This window comes from Anabas testudineus, chromosome 6, assembly GCF_900324465.2.
Source record: "Anabas testudineus chromosome 6, fAnaTes1.2, whole genome shotgun sequence".
NCBI classification, from domain to species: domain Eukaryota; kingdom Metazoa; phylum Chordata; class Actinopteri; order Anabantiformes; family Anabantidae; genus Anabas; species Anabas testudineus.
In genome coordinates, this window is record NC_046615.1 from 5,615,074 (window position 1) to 5,640,986 (window position 25,913).

General features: G+C 39.1%; 1 protein-coding gene across 1 annotated transcript; it reads left to right on the forward strand.

Annotated features, from left to right (window-relative positions):
• Positions 1-4,980: 4,980 nt before the first annotated feature.
• Positions 4,981-25,067, forward strand: n4bp1 (nedd4 binding protein 1). The gene is made up of 12 exons (XM_026365371.1): positions 4,981-5,507; positions 10,109-10,336; positions 10,785-10,958; positions 11,768-12,279; positions 13,011-13,362; positions 13,900-14,199; positions 14,810-15,036; positions 18,617-18,747; positions 19,563-19,659; positions 20,228-20,335; positions 21,097-21,198; positions 21,400-25,067. The coding sequence occupies exons 1-12, from the start codon at positions 5,196-5,198 to the stop codon at positions 21,773-21,775; spliced, it is 2,919 nt and encodes a 972-aa protein (XP_026221156.1). The 5' UTR covers positions 4,981-5,195; the 3' UTR covers positions 21,776-25,067.
• The last annotated feature ends 846 nt before the right edge of the window (positions 25,068-25,913 follow it).

The window sequence follows — 25,913 nt, forward strand, 5'->3', positions numbered from 1 at the left end:
ACTTTTCTTTTGGGCTTTTGTATAACTCTAAAATAGAAAAGAGGATAATCTATTCAGCACAAATCCACTGGCTGCTTCTAAAAACTCCATGGACTTGCAGCACAACACAACACATCACTTACGCAGAACCAAGACTACAGTAAAACTCAACAGTACAGTACAGTCTGACTGTGGATATTGCTGTCACCTGCGTCTCTGTCTTTCTTCTCCCCCTTTCTCCACATAATAGAACACAATGAACTTTAATAAAGACTATATTCCTTTGCTGTGTGCGTCTGGATCTCAAATAATGAAAAATATTGATTTGAAACATCTTTAAGTCGATATTACTCTCTGTCATCAGGGAACACGGATAGAAGAGAGCCCAGTACCAAGCTGCCATTCTGAGGCTTACACCACCATCTAGTGGCTGTGAATGGTGGGGTTGTAGCCACAACTGCTTTAAGCCTGTTTTGCATGTTGAAACATTAAATGCATACATAATAACTGATTGTAGTATTTTTCAGTTACTTACCACATGTCAGATATGTACATTTACAAATCTATAAATTGTTCCTTAATAACAAATTATTTAATGTTAGATTGTTGTCTACCACTTTAAATGAGATCCCATCCTGTCCTCTTCCATAAATGTACACAAGTTCCGTCTTACATCCTCTTAAAATGCTGAGATCTAAAAGAATCACTCATATTAAGAACCAAAAATTCATATGGTTCTTCATTTAAATCCATCACGAAATCCATAAACCCATCTTTTATTTATCTAAAGGAAATATATCTTTTATTAGCCTTGTTCCCAAGGAGAGGGACTAAAAATAATTTAGCACTGTCTAAAAGCTTCATTTTCCATGAAGTCCTTTTTTAATGGAAGGGACTCATTTAACTCACCCAGATGGTTGCAGCTGGTTTATTCTGGTTTATTAAATAGTTAAGAAAGTGAACACAATCAAGCTTTATCTACAATTCACTGGTCTGCTGGCACTGAATAGCAGTGACGCAGCAGGTCACAGGTTCCTGGGAACACTGTAATGACAGCACATACAGAAATGAAAAATGTTCGACAGTGAAATAACATTTTGCTAAGCACAAGTAGTAAACATTACTATGACAACACTCCCACTTACCAGAAACATCAACAGTCCATTAAAAAAGAAATAATTTAAATACATTCAGTCTATTAACCTAACAGACTTAGGTAGGAATATTATTAATGTTGGCAGGGGGGCTGAACCTTGTTAATGGTCCAACACTCTCTTATTTGTACTTGACCATTCAGTTAAATTAGAGAAAAGTATTTTCAATATTATTAACATTATTAAGTTTGTAGTCGAGAATCACAGTTAAATTTGTTATACATTAATGAATAACAATTTTCACAGTAGCCCCCATGAATCAAAAAGACAACAGGAAATTATTTATGATTTCATTTATATGGAATGTGACAAAAGAAAATTTTATGTTCCGTTTTTCCAGAAGTTCTCTATTTCTGAGACACGACACTGAATGAAATGTTTTGTACTCTACGGGTGCTACCAAATGAATGAATCACAGACAAATATTCTGTTGATGTAATTACATTATGAAATGAATGAATGCTACATAATGCTACTGATTTTATATTATTTTCAGTAAAATATATACAACCACATAATCCTACTTGTACTCTGAACTCACCTCACCCCAATAAGTCCCTAGAAATATATTAATACCAGTCCCTTAGCTATGTTTGGGCTTTCTGGCTCACTGGTAAAAATAATAAAAGCTATTTTGATAGGAAATGTGCTGGCAAATAATAGATTTATAATAAAAGAATATTATGGCTGAATGCCTGCTGGTTCACTATTGTGCTTTTTTTGGGACAGTTGAATAGAAAAGACACCTATGTTTTCCCACTGTGACATGTCAAAATGTCTGATAAGAAAAACATCAGCTTTTTTAATCTTTTCGGGGTCAAATGCTCTCATAAAGCAGAAGTTTCAAGAGTGATGGTAAGGGTGGAAAAAGGTGGGTGACGCTTAGAACGTGTAGGTCTAAAGTGTAGGTGCATTGTCAGTGTGGAGATGATGAGCTTCTGAGCTCTGACTGTACTTAGTGGAGGATGTGGCTTTACAAAAAAAAAAGAAAAGAAAAGATTTTTCTATTCAACCTTTTGTACCTGACTGTTAAACCATGTGGGATGGCACATACTAGCCTGGCAACTGCACAGTTTCACTCACCTTCCTACCCTTTCCTTTAACTATTACTGTTTTCCTTTAAAGCTTGACAGTCTAACTTTTGAAAAAAAAAAAAAAAAAAAAACGTGCATGATCCGTATCTGTGTATTTGGTTTAGCACAGGTTGTGTTCACATTTATGTGGGCTTGGGAACAGCACTAGTGCGCTGTTTCATGTAGCCTCAGTGGCTGAGTTGTTTCTTTACTGAAATTATCATTAAGTTACTGAAAAACGTGTGCTATGTGGAGCTGGTGGAGTTGTAGTAGATCAGGAAATAGAGTGGGTCATCCAACTCCTCCCTTCAATGAAAGATTTTTGTTTTTCTTGCTTCAATATCTACTGCTGCTTTGCTATAGACAATATAAAAAAAGGTTTCAGCTAACAAATACGCTCTGTGTTGGCCCATGAATGCATAAGTATTAATAAAGTAAAGAACTTCATATGTATATGGGATATTTCGCTGCTCAATGTGCAATGTAGAATTTTGAATATCGCACTTGTCAAAGAGTATCACTGGTTCTATCTTAATGAAGTATAAGTTATAATCCTTTCAATTAACATCACTTCTTCTTCTTCTTTCCTTTTGGCTCCTCTCTTTCAGGGGTCACCACTGTGAATCATCGGCCTCCACTATTTATTATTTAGGCTGTACAACATCACTGGTCTCACCACCGTCTTGAACACCTTTCCTTTCATTCTCACTGATATTCTTTTATCACACAACACACTTTTCTCCACCCATTCCATCCTGCCTGCACAGCCTCTTCACTTCTTTTCCACACTCTCCATTGCTCTGAACTTAAGTACTAAAGTACTTAAAGTCCTGCACCTTCTTTACCTCTGCTCCCTGTAACTTAATCGTTCCACTTGGTTCCCTCTCATTCACACACATATATTCTGTCTTGCTGCGGTTAATCTTCAGTCCTCAACTTTCCACAGCACACCTCCACCTCTCTAGATTTTCCTCCACCTGCTCTCTGCTTTCGCCACAGATCACCATGTCATCTGTGAACATCATAGTCCATGGAGATTTCTGTCTAACCTCATCTGTCAGCCTGTACATTACCAGAGCAAACAAGAAGGGGCTCAGAGCTGATCCTTGATGTAGACCCACCTCCACCTTGAACTGTTCTGTCACACCTACAGTACACCTCACCACTGTCTTACAGCTCTCATACATGTCCTGCACTACTCTGACATACATCTGTGCCACTCCAGACTCCCTCATACAGTATGAGAAATTGTGTGCACAGACCAAATGATTTTTCACAGACGTAGGACATTAAGGCAATGTGTGAGGATCAGAGGAGAATGTCGGTTATAAGGGAAGTGCTTGCCTGTCCATTGCAGAAATACTACATTACTGCACAGTAGTGGATTCACTTTTATTACCAATGTCATTTATTAACTATTAAATGTTATACAGTTACTTTGATAAAAATAATTACATTAAATTAATAATTAAAACATGCAGTGCGAACGTGTTTGCAAATGTATTTAGCCCAAATAGGTTAGCCGAATAGGTACTATTGTCATATGGGTGAAACTGAAGTCAAGTACAGCTGCAGTTTTTATTACAATAATAGTGTAATAATACTTCAAAATCTGTCATAACATCGGTGCTATGATGTATGACGGTCTATTGTTGCGTTTGATACCCAAAATAATTGTAATGTTTGTATATGTACATGTCTGTGGGAATTTGGAGGGTTTCTCTCATTGACTAGACATAAACATCATCAGACCTTTATATAAGTCTACGTTTTTGAGAGGAGAGGAGAGTTTGGGAAATTATGAAAATAACTGAAAATCAAGAAAATACAGAGATGCTTTGGAGTTTGTGAACCTTTTAGACTTATTCTCTAATTCTGCATAAAACAGCAATAAAGTCCTTAAGGTTGATAAACCTCTAGGATTTTTTTGTTTAATTGGAAGGGGAAATTGAGAGTGACGTGTTTCAGTCAATGTGTGTTGACAGATCTTGACAAGGGATTTTTGAATCCCTTCTGAATCCCTTAGAAGATGACATGTTAATGCTCACCAGACTGGAATGGATTACAAAAGAAGAGATCTGACACCACCCGATTGTCAGAGTGTGTACAAATGGAGAACGTTCAACAACATTGTTACCCTCCCCAGGAAGAGCTGACCAACAAACATCACACCAACAGCAAAGCACATAATAGTCCAGGAGGTCACAACCCCAATATAACATCTAGAAATGCCTCTCTAGCAGCTACTAATGTCCATGTTCATGACTATACCATCAGAAGAACAACAATAACAATGGTGTGAGTGGCAGCGTAGGAAGAATATTGCTACTCATCTACATTTTGCACAAGGCCATGTTGACAAGACAGAAGTCAAGTGGAAGGACCAGGAGCACACAGTTCAGTAAAGAAATCCTGCTTATGTGCATATTTTCATGTGAACTAAAATGTTTAAGTTTAAGTTTATTTAATCAAATTATAAATACATGCAGTGAACCAGGAGCTTTTGGGGTACCCAGCAAGTCGCCGGCTTCTCCCAGCTGGCAATCCCCGCTAGTGAACACTAAATCTAAAAAGTTTATAGGGGGCTGTCCTAATTAAACTACTAAACATTTTAGAGTGACACAGCACAATTCGCAGTCTCATCTCACACAATCTGCATCAAAGCTTTGACGTCGTAGTATTAATGTCTCTCTACGTCTTTGTTTTCACAACAGATAACCATCTTCGGCTCGTAAATGAAAAGCGCACTTGACTGTCGTGTTTTGATGACGTCATCGCGGGGACTTTCCGGATACGTCACTCGGGGCTTCCGAATTCTTAAGCTAGCTCTACCTCTGTGTTCATGTTGTCAGACACCGTAAACGTCGCTGCGTTGCTGGGGAGTACACACCACAAGAGACCATGAAAACGCCAAAGACCCCCAACAGAGCCAAAAGGTCTGAATATTGAGGCGACGTTGTCAGAAGCGACAATCAGTCTGAGAGGCGGAATGTCAACAACGCGGCCCCTGCTCGGAATGAGACGAGTCACCGAGCTAACGTGCCCGGAGCAGCCGACCAGCAGGCTCCCTGCGTCGGCCGGCAGACAGCAGCAAGAGCCCCCCACCGTGGACGAGTTTACAGTCCTGGAGGACAAGGAAGAGGAGCTGAAATGTGCCAAGCCTCGAGTGGAGCAGGTTTTTAGGGTAACATTCACCATCATCGGTTTGTTGGACCACACAGGACAGTCGCACGGCAGCAAAACATCACGGCAGATATGGCTGCAGCTCAGAGGGAACAGAGACGACGTGTCAAAGGCAAAGGTAAAGTTTTGTCATACAGTTGTACTTGTATTTCCTACAAATGAATCAAAATACACTACGGCAGCGTCACGTTAGTCCAAAACTAAGAGCAAATAACCGCCGTGCAAACCGCTCATTGTGTGCGTCTGGTGGACAGGTGGAACAGGGCTGCGTGATTAGCTCTGCTCTCACAGGTCACACATCTCATCTCAATATCCAAGCTGCAGCTGGGAGCTGATACTGTGCTGAGATGAGATATGGGCCAAATATTTTATTGATCACTATGTAAAGGCCACACCTCTATGTGATAACTTCCTATAATATCACCCATTCCTAATTTTAATCAGATATGTTCTGAAAGTGACAGTAGTCATAACACGGCCGAAGCTTCACCACACTATTGACAATGTGGTGCGTAGTCACAAATGTCATGACATTTATTTTATCCAATTTATAGATGCCCTATGTCACAAACAGATAATTTCACTTTCAGAATGATTACTCGTCTGCCCTAGCTGTGCATTCAAATATCAACACATATTGTTATCAAGGGATCACAATTTATTAAGAAACATATTAGTCTGTAATTGGGGGAGGAAAATGGAAGCAAAACCACAACACAGGATAAATTGTATCACATTACAGACAGACTGTGGGAGGCTCTATTACTACACATTTCAAAGCATATCAAGATATGGAAGAATTAAGTTTGGTGCAAGTGCAAGAATACTTTTTATCTGAATTTTAAATGTCAAGCAACCATAAACACACACGGAACCTGGGAGTCAGAAACAAAGTACAGATCGCTTGTCTTCAGCGGGGTAAGCAAACATAATTCATAAATGAATGTCAAGCTATGGTTATGTATTTTGTAGATGATAACTTTAAACACTTGGAAATTTAATTTTACCAATTTGGGGATCCATGCACATGCATCTGATTATATCATGTGATTGGCTTTTTTTATTTCTCTCTCTTCACTCTTGCTGCAATGACAGATTTGTCAAGAGCAGTACGCAACTGTGTCTTCCAAATAACCATTTTCTGGCTATCGTATAGGATTTTTGCTAATGGGGATCTCCACACAGGAAGTTAAGTTGTTGCAATTTTGACACGAAACTGTACATGACTTCTATGAATCTGCGATTACAAGTTGTATGTTAGTAGTGAGACATGGAGTGGTTCAGAATTTCAGCTTTTATTAGTTGGTATTTACATCTAGATGTCCAACAAAGTAGAACATATCACCTAAATTTTAATTGAGCAAAACTATGGGAACAGATACTTTTAATGTCAATAAAATTAGCATTTGGTTATAAATCCCTTGTTTGCAATAATTTTGTCAAGCCTGTGATTAACTGGCATCATTTTAATCCTTGGTTGATTTTAAAGACTGTTGCTGCATGCACTGTTTGTTTTGGGGGGTTTCTCTTTAGTCTCCTATTCAGCAAGTAAAACATATGTTCAGTTGATCTGAAAGTTGAGTCATGGCAACAAGACTTCCTTCTTGTTAGGTCCAGTTTCCATGAGTCAACTTTCAGATAACTTCACCTGAATGACAGAGAATCATCACCGATGGTCAGTTGGGTTAAAGTCTGGTTATTGACTTTTGGATTGTTGTCTAATTGCATGATGGAGCTCCTTCTAAAAAAATATATAAAATGAAAGTGAAACAACAAAATGTTTATCTGAATTCATTCTGCTGCTTTGATCATGAATTATATTATCAATAAAGATTAGTTAGCTTAATCCAGAAGCAGCCATGTAAGCCCAAATCATGACACTGTGCTTCACAGATAAGCTTGTATCATTTGGATCTTGAGCAGATACATTCCCCCTACACACTTTGGTAGAGGATTCATTACTCCACCGAACCAGAACTGGTTCATCTCTGTACTTTTCTCCAAATGTCAACCCAGCTTTCTGATTCTTCCTGACAATGAGGGGTTTGTTTAATGTGGTATGGCCTCTGTATTTCTGCTCATGAAGGATTGTGATACCTTCATCACTGCCCATGTTGTTCATGATGTTGCTGACTGTTTTCTGCTTTTTCCTTCATAGCTCTCACAATGCTTTTGTAATCATCTTTTTTTTTTATGTGACTATGCTGTTTTATGTATGTTGCTCTGTACCCCGGTGTTTTGTTGCAAATCGTTTGCATTGGCTATGATTGATTTTCCATCTTTTCTCAGATTCCCAACAGCTTTTTTTTCTACCTTAGATGAGTAGCCATTTAGTAGCTGTTCATTGTTTGAACAATAAGTCTCACTGGACACACCTGGGTAACAAGAAACACTTTTGCTCACTTATAAATTGGGTGATCTTGGGTCAATTTATTCGCACATGCAAAGACAAGTGGTTTGAGAGAGGTGTGATAGCAGCTTTGCTTGTGCCAATAAACACCCCCTTATTTAACAGCGGTGGAGGCCTTGACACAACCTGTCTTCCATTTGTCATGCTGCCCTTTCATCCATTCCTGGAAAGGCCCAATTCACACATCCACCAGGTTGGCCACACTTAACAACCCGCTTTAGGGGGTAAGAGGTTGGCATAGGTGTTACATCCTCCCCCTGAAACATTTTGACCTAACAAGAAGGAAGTCCATTTGCCATGACTCAACTTCCAGATCAGCATGCGTTGTTTAAAGCCAGGCAAACACAAAATTAAAACAGCACATATACACGTCATCACAATGATGATATGACAAAATTCTTATAATGGGGAGGAATCATCACAATATATCATGGACCATATAATGTGGCACAGCCCTACGTCAGTGTACAGCAAACAAAAATGAATGAAAGACTTGTGTATCTATGGTTGATTAGATTATATACTGCACTGTATCACGCAAAATAACTGTTAACATCTGCAGCATTTTCTTTATTCCTGTGTGATTTCCCATTTAACAAAGTCTTTCACACTTCTGCATCTTGTGTCATGAGTCTCTCTTATGTGTGCTAGTTGCTCTGTCCGTAACCAGCTGTTCTGAGCTCTGCTAGTCAACCGAGAATGTCATGTGGAAATGGTAATTTCACTATTGGCCTGTTGAACTAATGATAAGAATGACACAGAAGCCACAAATATCTTTGTGAGTTGGCAGTAGTAATCACATGTACAGCTCGTGCTTCCTCCAGTTTGGGAAAACACTGCAGGTATTCCCATGACAACTTTTTAGTTGCAGTTTTACATGTCTTCACCTGTAGTTTCACAAGTTTACATGTAACCTGCATGGAATTCAACTGGTATTTCTCATACCATCAGCAATGTGAAGCTGTTTGCTTGACCTATAGAAGAGAAATTCAGTTTGTGACTGTGAATTGGTGAATGGGTGGCTGTTGCTTTTGAGTATATTTTGCTTTAGTTAAAAATGAAAGATTTTGATTGAATAGCATCTCACAGCTATATAGGAGCTAGAGCCAGAAGATGTTTAGCAATTAGCTGAGCTCAAACATTGAAAACACAGGTAACCAGCTACTCTTCCCAAAGTAAACACATCTCACCTCTAGGGCTTGCTTGTTAACACAAGCATTACATGCCCAACTATATCTTATCCAGAGGAATGACTCACTTAAATCTTTACTTGTTGTCTCCCAGCAGGTTCTGGCCAAAGGTATAAGAACTTGTTTTTCTCCCAAGATTTCCTCTCTGAAATCTTTGCCTTCACCCTATAACAATAGTAAATGGAATTTCATTGTGGGAATCTCAGCTATAGAAACTAAACTAAGTGTATCATCTCTCACCAGAAACATTAGCCACATTACTCTGGATAAACTGAATTCACTAGCAGCAGTTTTCCTTTCTAGAAATTAGTAATAGTATTATTTTCTGCTGAATGAAAACAGTACAGATTAACTTTATGTTCACAAAAGCAAAAGCTAAGTAGATATACAACTGAAAACTTTGCTGCCAAAATTAAAAAAAAAAAAAATCCTACATTATGTTGTTCTTTCCCATTTCATTATTGCACAGGGTGAGTCTCATTGAGAATCACCACTTATTTTATTTGCCACACCCAGACATTTACAGTTGGGTTCTTTCTGTCTGACATGCTCACACTTTCTTTTCACTCCCACTACGTCATTGCTGAGTCACTTTACATTGTAAGTAATGTGTTTTTGTGTTTGTTTATTTTATGCATTGACGATAAACCAATGTCATACAGTATCTGTGAGGAAGTAACCTCACCCACCTGCAGCTGATTCATCCAAGCATTTCCCATAGCCAGGAGATTCCCTGAATCAATGACAAGTGTTGAGTTTCATCACATGTCAACCCTGCCTTGAGCTATGAGAGTGTGTAAATGTCTGCTTCTTGTGTATAAAGCACACTAATTCTTAATTTTACCAAATTAAATAAATATGTGTATATAATTATCCTTAATGTGCTTCTTCCTTAGACATTAGATTTATTTAAGTGTCATGGGTGTTGATAAGTTTTGTAGTATGTAGGACTTGGCTAGTTAATGTGGTTTTATTAGGCATTTTAAAATTTAACATTTCCCACTGTCTTCAAAAACGCCACAGTTTATTAATCTACAAAATAAACATTTTCATTGTTTTATTAATGAGGGTTTGGTTCAGCGTCATGATGTAACAGCTTATCGTTTTGTTGTCTTGTAGGAATATGTTCGAGGACTGTGTGACCCAGAACTGCACAAAGAAGAGCGCTACCCAGTGGACATGCACTGTATCTTTTCTGGTGCCCGGGGCCTCTTTCTTGACAGGCTCATTCGGGACACAAGTGCAGAGGTTCTGGTGCTCGAGCCAGGTCGCCTGCGGCTGTTGGGCCAGGCTGAACCGGTAGTTATGGCCCAGAGCAGAGTTCAGCAGTTTGTTGCTCTTTTCCAGGTAAGCAGCCTGTCATGTTATCTGTCTTGTATTACACAGTAGTTTAGTCCAAAAATGGATGGACATTTTATGTAAGTGCCCATAGAAAACCCACTTAACTTAAATGACACAGGACTGTTTATCATCTGGATTCAAGCCTGCCAGCTGTCTGAGGCTTTTCTGCGTGGAGTTTTCTTGTTCTCTTCCTGCCTGTGTGGGTTTTCTCTGGGTAATCTGGTTTAGTCTCTTTCCTCTCTTACAGTACAAATACATGCAGAATGGGTTAATTGGTGATTCTGAGTGTGAGTGTGAGAGGTCCTATGATTGATTCACAGGACCTTTCACATGGTGTACCCTTTCCCTGGGTTATTATTGCACCATTTTTTAAAGGAAAGGAAAATATTCTCAGGTTTGCTGCCCTATTGAGTAGCACAATCTAATCTCACTGTGTGTTTTTTGTTGTATCCAGGAAAAGAGAAGTCTACCAAGTGACAGAGAGCCAGCAGTGAAACGAGCATTCAAGTCCTTTGTGGAGGAAAGAGATGACAAGTACACTATGGAGCTTCTACTGCTGCCCAGTGCACTGAAGGAAGAGTTACTAGGACTGGCTCATAGCCCCACTAGCACAAACACATCCTCCCTGGTTAGTGGACATCTTTTTTTAAATGTGGAACATTGCTGCAGTTGAAAATGTAGCAGTATGTTAAGTCCCTGGACGGTTGGCCACAGCTCAGTCAAAAAGGGAAAATATCTGTGTCATAAAAAGTCAAAATACTCAACAAAAGTTGAAAGCTTAATAATAAAATTAATTTACAATATCTTCTTTTATTAATTTTGTTCAAAAAGCTGCTACAAAACCAGTGTATCCCCTTCTGTACATACAGTGGTTAAACATAGAATGAGATGTCTCACCTTGACTGACAGGAATGAACTTCCTGCTTTGTTTGTCTTTACGTGTGTGTCCTTTGTATGTTTATAGTTATCATAGGACGTCTGGCTGTTAGGAATCATGTTCCACTAATCTGTATTGCTTTCTTTTTAACTTCGTTTTATTTACATTTTAGCCTAATCTCAGTCAGAAATATAATATATTTATTATTATTATATACTGAATAATCACATGATAGGTAGTTTAAACATAATGGCGTCCAAAGTTAATTCAACAAATCTGCTCATGCTAAAATGTTATTGATTGTAAATGGAACTTGTAGCTTTATAAAAGTCTTGCTGAAATTGAAACAAACATATGAAGAACATCCTAAATACTGAAAGCTGTGAAGTAAGTAAAAAAAACTCTGTCTTTATTTGTGACACCACTTCTGGTTTTATGAGGAGAACCACACAGGGCTCAAAGGGAAGTGCAGTCAGAGCCACAGTCATGCCAATAGTTCATGTTTAAAGGGAACCTGTACTTTCCTAACAGAGGTGATTGACTTTTGTTTCCTCCCCGAGGCTCAACCCAACCAGACACTGCCCCCGAGCGTGGCAGAGGTGGACCAGGACCGCTCACAAAGTAGCACCCCTGTGACAGAGCTCTCCAACCGGATCCTGGACACCAGCTTTGAGGAGAAAGGAGCCACAGCAATATCTGTCAGTGGAGGGGGTAAAACAGGAGGAGGGATAGGTTTAGGTCCCGAGGCTGTCCTGCTCAATGGCACTCGACCCTCACACAAGCGGCGCTCATCTGAGAGCGAGACTCGTGACACAAAGAGACAGTACTCTCTGGAACGAAGGGACGAATCACCAGAGAGAGCACGAGAGAGGGAGCGACAGAGGGACAAAGAGGGCCGGGGGGGCGGAAGCAGCTGTAGATCCAAAACCCCTTCTGCATCAGCATCCTTCTCTTCCTCAACGAAAGCAAACACAGTCGGTCCCATCATGCTAGACTCCAGCGAGGGCATCTCAGATGACGGAGAGGCTGTCAGTCCAGAAACCAACCTGCGCTGCTTGGTTAATTTCTTCAGGTAAAGGCCATAAGACTTAAAAATGTTTCCAATTTAATCTGTAGTCTGTAGGTTTATTAGAACCCATCTGTTTACTGAATTATAGTAATTATAGTAATATGGAAGGTTTGACTTGGTTTTGTATCATACAGGGTTTTATATAACTTCATTTGTGTTATCTAGAGCTGCATCAGTTGGACAATTAATTGGTTAGTCAGTAAACACAAAATAAATCTTCATCATTTATTTTACTGAATTAAGCTTCATTTAAAGTCCTTTTTCAAGAAGAGCGCCAAATAGTTTGTAGCTTTAAATACCTGCTTCTGGGAGTCACATTGTGCACAACAAATATTATTCCATTTTGAGCTCTACAATAAATGTATTATTTCATGGATTAAACAGATAACTAATGGAAAAACTATCAACAGGATGGAAATTGAAACTTCAAAGGATAGCCATTTTTGCCTATTAATCTACATTCAGTATCATATAATGACACAGTGAAAACATAGTTGTTCTTTTTTTAAATTTAGGGTGTCTTTATTGGTAATGTGTGTGTATGGCTATTAGACCAACACAATGAAGGGATTTGGGGGTTAAAACTAAACTAAACTTAGGGTTAGGGTTGGAGACCATTTGTGGCTAATTTAGTTGATTGGACATAGTTTAGAAGAGGGACGACCTCAACAGCACTCCTTCAATCAGGTCTGGAACACGTTAAATGAAATATTGTCAAAACTGACTTTCTTCAGAACCATGGGTTACCAGCAGGATGTGGTGGAGCGTGTTGTCAAGGAGACAGGGCAAACAGAAGATACCTTTCTTGTCTTGGAGAAGATTGTTGAAGAAACCAAGCGTTGTGAAGAAGGGTCCAAAGCAGGGGAAAAAAGTCATTTGAACTTTGTGCGCTCTCCGGACAACCTCTCTTCATCCTCCTCCTCCTCTACCGTCTCTCGGTTCAGAGAGAAAGATCGCGAGCTGAGCAGAGCACTGGTAGACCCAGGACGGTCTAAAGAGAACATTAAGCCCAACCAGCATGGAGGCAGTAGTAACGGTCTGGGACACCGGAGGCAGTGCAGTGGCAGTGAGACCAGCACTCAACAGGTATACTCTTCCATAAAAAAAAAGATTTTCACTTCCAAGTTTGACTTATTTTATTCTTCTTTGTAAAACTCTGGAACTCCTGGATTATGACGTTCCTAGCTTACTTTGAAGGTTTGAAATCTGCAGATCCAGTCTAGTTGCTTCATTGCATGATGTGTTTCAGATAATATGACAGGAAGTACTTAACCATCTGGTTCCCGTATCTCACCTGTGTCAACTTGTGTCACATTTACATTTCTCATATCTTTATTTCCATGAAACATTGCTTTCAGATCTCTTGATCTGTTCATCTCAAATCATTTCCAGTAAATATTTTTTTTGTGGCTCATGTTACAGCATCTAAAAGATTACTTTGTATTACATTTAAATTTGGAATTATCTATAATATACAACAACTGTATAATGAAAATGTAATTTCCAAATGGTCATTTCTTTCATTATTTGTAATGGTATTTGTTATATATCATTATTTAACACAATTGTAAAAAAATGTCACTTTGCATCTGCAATTTAAAAAAATATGGGCTCTGATTTCAGACCATCACTATAAAGAGAAGCTCCAGTGCTCAAGGTGGTGCGGGAAATTACGAGGTGATTACCATTGACGATGATGATGAAGTGATCCCTTCAGAAATCAAACCAGCAGACAGCAGGACATCCCAGATGATAACGATGGCACACCTCGACCAGTCTGGGTCCAGAACAGACTATTTGGCGCGGGGAGGGAACAGCGTCTCACAGAGGGACTACCTGTCGAGGGGTGGGACTCAGACTTTGGGAGCATCAGTCAAGGTTGAGAATGTGACAGCACTGCGCAGCACACCTCAGTGGCTCAGTGTAGGTATTACTGTAATATGCTGGGTTTCTTTGCATGTTGCCATGACTTCTGACTACTGTGCTGACTCACTGTGTTGATGATACCGTGTTTACGAGGTTTATAGAGTGTGTGTTTTCCAGGATAGCTAGTCCTGTAGAATATCCTACTGTTATATTGAATGTTGGGGAATTTAGCGAAGTGGTAGTAATGGTATTTTAGTTTAGCCTATATTCCTACAGATGGAAAAACCTCTGGTTGTCAACTACATGTTTAAAAAGTCGGTCTAACTGGATCTGGCTGAAACTGATAAACATTAAAATGCATTAGATGGAACCAAACTAAATGTTACTTTTAGTAAGGTTAATTGAGCTCATAGCACAAAAATGCCTTTAATATAGCCTGACAATATGGTTTGTCACCATATCACTTTCCCCCCCCCGAGAGGATCAATAAAGTATGTGATTATTTTCCACGCCCAAATTCTGGCTAATAGAGCTGGGAATATCCTTACATATCTGCACAAAGGAAGGACTTGAATTGGTTTTGTTCTCATTCATGCCAAAAATCAAATCCTTCACCTCTTTGTCTTTTTGTTACTTTACAGACTTTATTTTTGTTTTTTTTCTTTAGTCAACTCAGCCAGCCACACGGACCACTGCCTCTGCCTATCAGACCATTGGCCACATGGGGAGCACAGCCAGAACTCCTCCTGCAAACGACCCCCCAGTACCCCTGGTGACTGGTTTGGCTCGTTTCCATCAGTCACTAAGAACTCCTTATACTCTGAAGTTGCCAAATGAACCAGGACACCCAGAGCTCAGACACATCATCATAGATGGCAGCAATGTGGCCATGGCGTGAGTCTACACACCCGCACCCACATGCAAATAAGCGAAAATAAACTGTCTTGGTGTCATTGTGCACAAACGGTGTACTAAAGTAGGATCTGGCTTTAAATGGATGCATGAGATACCATGAGATTCCTTGTTATTAATTTTAAAAAGGTATTTAATGGTTGTGGTTGTTGTACATCAGTGATTTGAATATTGTCAGATCTAACAAATCAGATCTAAAGGTTGTCTTATTTAAATCATACTTGGAGTGAGTGTGCAGAAGTTTCCTTTTTCACTGAAGTGTTTTAGAACACCTTGACACCTGTAGTGAGAAAAAAAGGCAATGTGCGTAAAATAACTCCTACTTCTTCCGAAAAAAAAAAATCACAACCAAAATGAAAACTCAAAATCTTTCACATACATCTCAGATCAAGACTGAGACCTGAGACAGCCTTAAATTCAGCACCTTATCGATAGCAAAGTGTCAAGTTGTCTAAAGGTTAAAAGAAAACAGTCTTTGAACTTGGGCACTTATCACACTTCTTGATCAGGTGCCGTTCTGACAGCACCGTGGGTTTTGTTAGGGGATTTTAAAAGATTTTCACTTGCTGTGCGCATGCAGAGCATTGGTGTGTTTTACAATGTTACGACAGCTCTTAATCACTTTTTTTTGCAAAGCACATTTGGATCAACCTGTTTATGGACTTAAATATTCCTTTAGCTATCTGAATATCAACAGCAGTAAACAGACTCAGGCAAATAGTGGTTAGGTGCTTTGATATCAACATGCAAAGCACACAATGCCCCCTACAGCAGGACCTGTAACCATAGTAATGGCGCAACAGACAACAATACAGGTATAGACCGGCGTTTACTGGCACTTAATAACAAGGCTGCAATTATTTCCAGTGGCCTTGTTGTGACTGTAATCATTCACTGTTTTAAGTGAGATTTTTGATGAATGAATCATTCGTATGTTTCAGAGAATAAAACTATGTCAATTAAGTTACAAAACAGAATTTTCTTCAACTTACTGGCATTAGTGTAAAGACGGATATTCCCATAATAGGTCCTATAAAGACAATAACACTATGTGTTTTGGTTGGTGCCTCTTCCCACACCTGTCGTACATGCACCACGTTTTCCATTTATATACAAAAGTCATCGCCTTTCCCATAAACATCGCCATCACCAGTTAGGGTCACACACACACGCTCGCACTCTTTCACTCTCTTACACTCTCTCAGCAATACGTTCAAACTAAATGAGCCATCTGTTAAAAAGCGTAGGTCGCAGGCTACAACCTTTGTTGTGTAGGTGCACCAAAACCTTCCCACGCATTCACATAAGGTTGTTGCTCATCAGCTTTTGTGTGTGAGTGTGTTGTGTGTGCCTGGCAGAGCGAAAGCAGTTGTAGCGGCATGATATTAGTGTATGGGGGTGTACCACGGAGGTGTTTTTGAGAAGGAAGGCCTTTTCTAGTAATAATGTCTGTATCTGAAGTTTCAGCGATTCTGATTTATCCAGAACTTGCAATTATTGAGCTCTTTGCCATCGTTTGTGTGTATGTGTGTATCACACAATAGTGTATGGCGTAAATGGAGTAGAGGCTGTTGTATCCTCACTCTGTGTCAGAGTCTTCATCCCAGGGCGACCTTGGCTTGACTTCTCACTTCCTTTCATGTTGAGTGTTGCTCCCATATTCTCTCCCTCTTCCTTTTGCACTTCCCTCCTTCCTTACCAGAAGTATGCCTAAACAGAAGACTGACTCAACACCTATCACGCAGGGTGAATGACTGTTTTCTGAAAACTCTTAATCAGTACTGTATTGGGGCGGCAGTTGGCAGAGCAGTATCGCCTCCATGTACTGCAGCTCAATAATCAGATCAGTAAAGTATGTCATCATTATATTTTCTTAGGTCATACAAACTGAGACACAGAATGTTAAGAAAATGAAGAAGCAGTTATTAGTTTTAGTGAAGTTATTGCACTGAGCTCCTAGACGTCATCTAGTGTTCCCGGTTTCCACACTGATTTTACTAGTTGCGTAATGCCTTCTTGCTGTGATGTCACTCATCACTTTCTTTTTCAACACTTAGTGAAACTTCCTGTGAGTGTTTCACTGCGGCTCTGGCCATAAACTAAAAATGTTCTTGTTCTGTAGCGTGTGTAAGGTGTGTGTGATCCACCTTGTGTTTGTATACTTGTGAATGTATTGCTGTCACAGAAAACAAGTGTGGAATTAGATGGGCGTGCTATACAAGTCAGTGGACGTTGAGAGTGCAACAGGTCTGTGTAAACACCTCAGTGGTATGACTGTCAAAGAGTGTATTCAGGTCTCAGCAATATCAGACTTCCACAATTTTCCTTTTGTTGTCTAGAAAGAACTGCTCTAGATGTGAGTGATGAATGTCATTACTGCATTAATGTGTTACTGTTACTTAATATGTTATTAATGTGTTAAGATAAAAATGATCCTGTCCATGATTAGATTTACCTACCTTAAAAATAGGTTAAAAGATAATCATGAAAAAAGACAGATGTCAGCAGGTGTTCTGTCTGCAGGTGGTAATGATATCATTACATACGGTACTGAAATACACTAATTGAAAAAATTTAAACATACTTTAGAAGATTGCCCAAGGTCATCGAGGGGCATTTTGGGTTTGTGGCTCTCAGCAGCAGCTTCCTGCTCAGAAAGGCTGTCTGCTACCAGGGAGTTTCTCATCTGTGTTGCTTTTTGCTATTTGTGTTGTTTTGTGGTTTGTATCACAGCTGTCTGACGTTCGTGTAACAACGGTGCACGTCACTGTCAACAATCTGGGTCAGCTGGTGTTGTTACATACGTGTGTGTGTGTGTGTGTGTGTGTGTGTGTGTGTGTGTGTGTGTGTGTGTGTGTGTGTGTTTCAGTGAGGTTTTGTATAGACAGCTACACTAATTGCCAGATTTGTCATTACAACTAATGCCAGGGGAGAGCACAACCAGTTCTGCTGAAATTGGTAGGAAATTCTGTGCAAATAAAATATATATAATCATTCATTTAAAAGCTGTCCACATATGATTCTCTACTACTCATTTATTTATTGTGAAAAAATATCTAATTTATAAATATTTATTTTGCAAAAGAATGTCAAATATATCTTTTGTAACTGCTGTGCCCCCTGTGGCTAGCAGCAATAACTTAACCAACTAAATGTTTCCAGTAACTGTGTCTTATCAAGGGATGCTGTATGGTGTCCCCGTCTGTGATAATGATCCCTGAAATTTCTTTAAGTTGGGCAGGGCCTCCCAGACATCTGAATATCACCCCATTTATTGAAATTCCTGAATCTAATTTGTGACTTGATCATCTTTGAGGTTCACATGTTTGCCACATAAAAAAAATTATAATTTTCCAAAATGAATAAATTAATACTTTTTTGTCAGACTTTTGTAATTGGGTTACCTTTACTAGCTTTAGAACTGGTGAAAGTTGGCTAATATGTCATATTCATAAAAACAAAGTGTTCATAAACATTTAAAAACAACTTTATTTCCAATTAATCTTGATAATCCTTCTGTTCTCGCATCTCACTGTTTCACTCCTCCTCCCTTTGTCTCCAGACACGGCCTTCATCGGTTCTTCTCCTGTCGTGGCATTGCACTAGCTGTGGAGACATTTTGGAAGCGAGGTCACAGAGAGATCACAGTATTTGTCCCTCAGTGGCGTCAGAAGAGAGACAGACTCACAACAGGTACATTTATAGTGACATTTCCTCTCCGTACTCACCGTATTAAAATGAAACACTGACTAGCCAGTATAAATTGTAATAAAAAAGAATTAGGCAGCTGTTACATATACATCATATTGCATCAGTTTAAAAGCTTAGAAGTTTCCATCTCAAACCTCACGTGTGACCTTCAAATACATGTTGTTTGGATTTCTACCTTGTGTACATCCTTTGTAAGAAGATCAGAAGTAGTAAGAATAACAGAACTGTCCCTGAAGTTGGAAAAACATGGTGAAACAAACGTGTGAAGTGTGAAATGTTTGAATAAGAGAAACGAAACTAGATTTGAATCAAACTCTTAAAAAAATATACCCATCATGAGTATTCATGCAAGAAAAAAAAAGTCCACCAGCTCTGTTTGACATGAGTAATATCAGATAATAAGGGAACATCTAGTGCAGAAGTAGAAAACCAAACAAATCATTAGTTTTTAACTAAATATTTTAAATATAAGCTCCAACTGGAATATATTCATTATTTTCTTTAAGACATATGTAAATTGTGAAAACTACTGCCAGTGTTGGATATACCTACTTACTTATAAAGTAGTATTGTAATGATAAGCTCACCCAATCATATTAGAAAGCTGGGTCACCAAAAGGAGTACAAGGTCATGTGACCCTTCTCATGAGTGTCTCCCAGTTTGACCATGCAGGATCGAAACACGTTTTCTGTGTGTGTGTGTGTGTGTGTGTGTGTGTGTGTGTGTGTGTGTGTTCCATTGCTTTTTCATCTTACTGTCATGAAATAATCATCAAAATGTTGGTATGTTATTACAGAGCAGCATTTTCTAAACCAACTAGAAGACCTGAGGCTTCTCTCCTTCACTCCCTCCAGAGAGGTCTGTGGCCAGAGGATTTCCTCACATGACGACAGGTAATGTGAATGTTTTATAGGCAAAACGACCCGATTTTCAACACTTCAAAATAAAAGTAGTAGAGATTTCGTTTTAGAAAAGCAGGGGAACCGTGCACATCTGCAGTGCCAGAGACTTAACCACTCACTTATCTCTTTGGTTTCAATTATGAACGCACCTCCTCCCACACACATCTTTAACACTGTGTCCCTTACCCATTACCACTATAGTTATAGTGTGTTTTCATAATAGAGATGAGTAAGCTCACTAACCCGAAGACCGTATCAATAAAATGTGGTAGCTACAGTACATATGTCTGTGTGAATTTGTGTAGATGTTTGGGCTCAATAATGACTTTTAAAAGCAGAATTTCTCTGCGACTTGAAATGTGTTCACCATTGCTTTATGTCAGTCGTCACACATTTTAGGTCATTTTGCGTAAGACACAGCAAAAATAAATAAATAAACCCTGACTCAGAGCGGTATTCCTCTGGCGGTGGATTCCCCGCGGCCAGGCCAGGAACAAGCTTTTGACCTTTGACTACAGGGAAAATCCAGACACACACTCTCTCTTTATCTCTCATTCAGGTTCCTGCTCCACCTTGCTGAAAAAACAGATGGGATCATTGTAACTAATGACAACCTGAGAGACTTTGTCGATGCTTCGGATACCTGGCGGAAGATCATCCAAGAGAGGTGTGTGTGACGTACTGTAAACACAGCTCAGTTAGTCATTCAGTTATACCCAAAATGATACTGGAAAGTCCACGGAGGCAGCCTGCCAGCTAGAGGATAATTATTAGAGACAAGTTTGTACTCACTACTATTTGCCAACAACCTAATCTAATAACTAACTAAACCTGGAGAACACACTAACGTCTTTACCTTCGCTATTATTGACATAGAAATATGGGAATGTTTCTTGATGTCAAAACATAAAGATCGAAATTCAGGCCGAACAGTATATACTGTACCAGCAGGGGCCATATTAATGAAGAGTACAGGTAGTGTCTACTGTATAAGAAGGTGTCTCCCTCTGTTGGCTGCTGTGCAGCTCAACAATCTCTGCTCAAGTCAAGGGCTGTGGTCTTTCAGAGGTTAGAGCAGCGAGCTTGCGACCAAAAGATCACATGTCCAGTACCAAGATCAGCGGGATAAATGTGGGATGGGAAGGAAAGTGAAAAAGCTTGTGTGAGCGTTTACAGATTGCTGCTGCTGCTGCTCCTCTCTCTGTGTTATACCAGTTTTACTTGTTCAGTCTAGTTTTACCCTTTTGCCCTACAAGGCATTTTCTTATGCATTAAAATCTAGTCAAACCTTCCAGTGTTCTTGTAATTAAATCACACATTGAGACTTATAGGAGTTTGCATTAGGGGACTTGGTTGACAGAGAGAAGGTAGATAAAATTCAATATCTGGAATATATTGACAGGCATATTTTTACCTTTTTGTTTACAGGTTGCTTCAGTTCACTTTTGTGGAGGACCACTTCATGATCCCTGATGACCCTCTGGGGAAAAATGGACCTCACCTAAACATCTTCCTGCGCAAAGACACCAGGTGTGTTTTACAATAATTGTGGATTTCGAGTGATGTCTTCTAAGGAAATAAGTGGATGTGAAATAGTGAGGCAAGCAATAATCTAGATGAACACGAATGTCTGCTTTGCCAGTGAAAGTAATTTAAAGTTGGTTTTCTCTTGTTTTTCTGTCCTCCTCACTCTCAATTCTCCCCCCATGCCCATGTTTTTCTTACTCTCAGGAGAGCTCCAGCCACTCCTCCCCCTCTGAGACCCCCAGACTTCCGGCCATCCTCCCAGCAGCAGCAGCCGGTTTACGTCCAGGCCCTTCATTCTGCTCCTCGGGCCCCTGCCTCCACTCCCCGGCCTCCAACGTCCCTGATGCCCCACCCCACTGCACACTGGCCCCACTCAGGTCCCCCTGAATGGCACCCGCCCCGCCGTTCCCCGTCCCCCTCTCCCTCACCCCCTCCACAGCGGTCTCCAGGGGAGACGTCAGAGCTGAAGAAACAGCTGTACGTCATCTTTCCCGACCAAAAGCAGCGGATTGACCGGATCCTCAGTGACAACCCGTACATGAGAGACCTGAATGCCTTGTCTGGGTTGCTGCTGGGATGAAGAACTGGCTCAGCTATGTGAATCAGCAGACATACATAATATATACACACATGCAAGAATATATGTATATGCGTGAGCATAAATATAATTTATTTTACCATCTCATCCAGCCTGGAGGACATACGTTGTTTTTTTGTTTGTTTGTTTTGTTTTGTTTTGGTTTGTTTTTTACATGAAGACTAATAATCAAAGCAGCTGCTACTGGCAAAAGGTATTTTTGGGATGTTTTTGTCTTTCCCTTGTCCTTTGCTTTCAGAATAATTAAAGTGATGTTTAACATTACCAGTGTCTGCAGAAAGAAAAGTGTTAACTAATTACCATATTTGTTTAAGTAGTTTATATTGTTCAGTTTGTCCAAAGCGTCAGTAGCTCTAGCTCATCATGTGATAGGTTCCTTCTCCAAAATCCTGTTTACCATCAGACTTAAACACCTCTTCAAAGAGACAAGCTCAGGCAAGGGACATTGTCAGGGTTTTGCATAGCTTTACATCGTCAACATACCCTCGCTGGCCACTTTATTAGATACACCAGTACAATCTAATGCAATCCAACGTAGCAGGAGCTAGCTTTGCCGTTTTTCTAGTTTTACAATGATATAATCTCTCACTTTTTGAAACTAGTCTTTCAGCTTCTCCCCTCCCTCCCTGTTTATATAAATGAGGGAGTCGCATTAGAAACACCTCTTTATGCAATATACTTCAATACAACTCCACCATGACATATGATCACAATGATAAACACATACATATACACATACATACGTACAATTATCCACATTCTGAAAGTTTCAACAAAAAACTGAGGAAATTATAACCTTGAAGAATTCATGGATTACTGGATTGCAGTATATTGTGCACTTGTACCTAATAAAGAGGCCAATGAGTGTACTACTCATGTACACTTATGTTCTGCAACATAATATTTCAGTGAACAGTTTTAGCAGTTTGCAGTCATTTCACACCAGCAAGGAAATGTTCTACACTTTAACTCTAAGATTCCCAGTTGAGTTTTTAACCTCTAGTAGTACCACGGGGCTGTTTTCTGTGAGTGTGCCCCTTAGAAACACTTGACCAGGTACACAGTCTCACCAATGGTTCACACTGTTTCTGCAGTTGGTGGTAACAAACCAAGATATGCTTGCTAGTAAACATGTAAACAGATACGGCTTTAAAAATGCATCCTTGAAGGTACATTTAGTTTGCTCTAAAGGATACACACTATGCGAATGTATAGCTTTCATTTGTTGACGTGAAAACTCCACACGTCCTATTTGTGCCCTAGTTAATGTACTCACTGGAGTTCAGTTTTCTTCAAGATTGAGGTTGGAATATTGGACAGTCATAGTTAAGACAACAAAGTTACAAATACCTTTATTGTCACCTCACCACAGTAAAAGTTAGAGTTACAATATAACACATGTCATATAAACATTGACATTGTGCAGTTTTCTCATTATTTCAGATTTATTTCACTACATGTATATACACTTCAAGCAGTCCATGTCCGTATGCACTGTCCATCTGTATACAGAGGCAGCTTAATTAGGGAAATGTATTGCTCAAAATGAAGGTGAATCACCCTATTTGTAAAGTACACTTATAGTGACTTAATTCTGAAGTGTTTTCATGAGAAAAGCTGCTTGTAAAAACAGAATGTCATTTAAAAACTTCATCATAACACAATAGGATGTTGTAAAAAGGATTTTCTCTCTGAATTCTCGCAGCGAGAAATAAAGCAAATGTTTTTTTGTCAGGGTTGCAGCAACATGCTGCTGTAATATTAATTTAAAATATTACCTGTGGATCCTGGCCTTTTCTCCACATTATTGCCTGGCAGAAACCAGATGAGGCTTTTATACCCTACTCATTCTACCTAAAAACAAAATGAACATAAGGCATTGTTCTTTGTTACTAGAAAGATAACAAATGTTTTTCTGATCACATTACCAACACACATTACTCTGGATTTGAATTGTCAGAAATTAGCCTAATAATCAGAGGGAAATTAAAGTGGTGACTTCACATCACAGCTGTGACTTCCTGACCTCACGGTCTACATTGCAGACATGCTCTTTGGTAGCTCTGTGTTGCTTCTCAGACCTGATGATGTTTCTTAATGATTATTGAAAAGCTGTGGAAAAACTCAGGTGCTGAAACTGATGATCTGTGATTGAGACAAGAATTTGTGCTTTCATTGACTCTGTTCCCAGAATCAGTTGTTTCAGTTAAATACACTGCTAAACCCTGTTTTCAGGAGGATATAGTCACTAGTTGTACATCTGTTCATTTGTTCTGAGATGCTTTGTGAGTTATTGGTCTTGGTCTTTAGGCAACACACACTATGTCAGTCCATCTGACACTGGATGGAAACAAACACTACAAGAGTTTGGATTTTTCCTTTGTTGATTGATTTGAACCAAGCCACTTGGACACACCATACGTTTGTGCACCAGAGAAAACATCTTGCAAAGACAATTGATTTCCTTAAGTTATATTTGTAATTGATATTTAATATCTCTATTTAATGCACTGATGCTGACTAATGGTGTAGTGAGTCAAATATGGTTTCACTGATGAATCTTCAGAAAGCTTGTAGTGTTTTTTTAACCTCATACACACAGAATGTGGGCTGCAGTTTGCATATTGGATGTGCATCAGAGTTTTGTAATATACAGACACTTTAAATCTTAAGAAAAAGAATCTGCACAAAAACTTTACAAGGTGTCAAAAATAAGTTTTGTTCATATTTGCTATATTGTTGTTGTTGTAAGGCTTATTGAAGGATTCTTTTCTTTTATGTTGTATTATAATTTTTGTGTACAGTATAATAATTTCTTTTTTGTAAATACAAGCATTTTTGGCTACAGTGCACATAAGTTTTTATGTATGTGAAAAATAAAGGCAGCAGTCCCCATAAAACGTGTGTTGAAAGTTCAAAGTTCATGCTAAGCTAACTGCTGCTGTTGGTGATACCTTTATATTGAGCGTGCTGTTAAAAGAGTGCTATCCAAATGTTTAACTATTCCTGTACATTTATTGATCTACTGATTTATTTAATCTTCTATTTAGTCACAAATCATCACATTTTACTTTGGAGTCATCACCACCAGACACTTTCTATGAAACACGTGTAGCTGGCATGTTATTGAGTTCTCTTGTTGGTCCCTTCCTAGATGGACCTTTCAACATGTCAAAAACATGGCACAGCGAGAACTGTGTAAAGGAATGGTTTTAGTTATGTTAATGCAGATAACCACAGGAAAGTGGCGTCATCTACATGAGAAAAAGGAAATATGAATTATTAACAGCAGTAATCTTTTTCTAGAACTTTTGGAATGACAAAAAACATCTATGTTGCTCTGGTAAAAGCCCTTGCTGTCAAATAAGTGTACGTCTACAGACTGCAGAGCGTCAGAGGAGTTAAGAGAAGAATTTGTTGGATAAAGATTGTTGTTATTTTAGGACAATGCACAAGACGCCAGTGTTCTGTCTGCTGAACCTGGCTGATAACACAAACAACAGCAGAGATCTGTCTTTAGTCTTGCAGTGTGAAACACAATGTCAGCAGTGTGCCTGAGTTCTTATAAAAAAACCAAGTCGCCAATTGCTGTTCCCTCCATATATTTACCAAAGATTTAAAATGCACAAAGAAAACTTTGATGTACCTTTTCTAGTTAATACTTTTCAATATTAACATGCCATAAATGTGAAAAATAAAATGAGAAAAACATTGTTTGATTAGTAACTTAAATGTATTATTTTATAGGTACATTATTATTTGTTTTTATTACATCAAAGTGGTTTACAACACTATTATTCCTGTCACTCTGGGTTGTTGCCAGATGAAAATTCATACCCCTGATGCTACTGTGCAAGTTCACACGCTTATCTTCACTACCACTGTCTATTCACTAGGGGTCAGTGTGCATTAAGATATGGCCACAAGTTAAAGGTTTGTCAGTGAGCTTCACATCTTTTGGCTTCACCAGATGTCATCTATATCATCTCTGGCCACACTTAATGTAAAATAGTGCATGACTGTAGTGGCTGAACAGAGAGGATGGAACAGCACATAACATCACTTCGCTGCCATCATGTCCTAGCAGACATTTAATAATAACATCTCTACATTGTTTTTA

Bases quoted from the DNA above. Each gene is read 5' to 3' on its own strand.
- n4bp1 (XM_026365371.1), top strand. From the start codon at position 5,196: ATGTCAACAACGCGGCCCCTGCTCGGAATGAGACGAGTCACCGAGCTA. The intron at 10,337-10,784 runs GTAAGCAGCCTG...TGTTGTATCCAG, and splicing joins AGTTTGTTGCTCTTTTCCAG to GAAAAGAGAAGTCTACCAAG. The intron at 18,748-19,562 runs GTACATTTATAG...ATGTTATTACAG, and splicing joins GAGAGACAGACTCACAACAG to AGCAGCATTTTCTAAACCAA.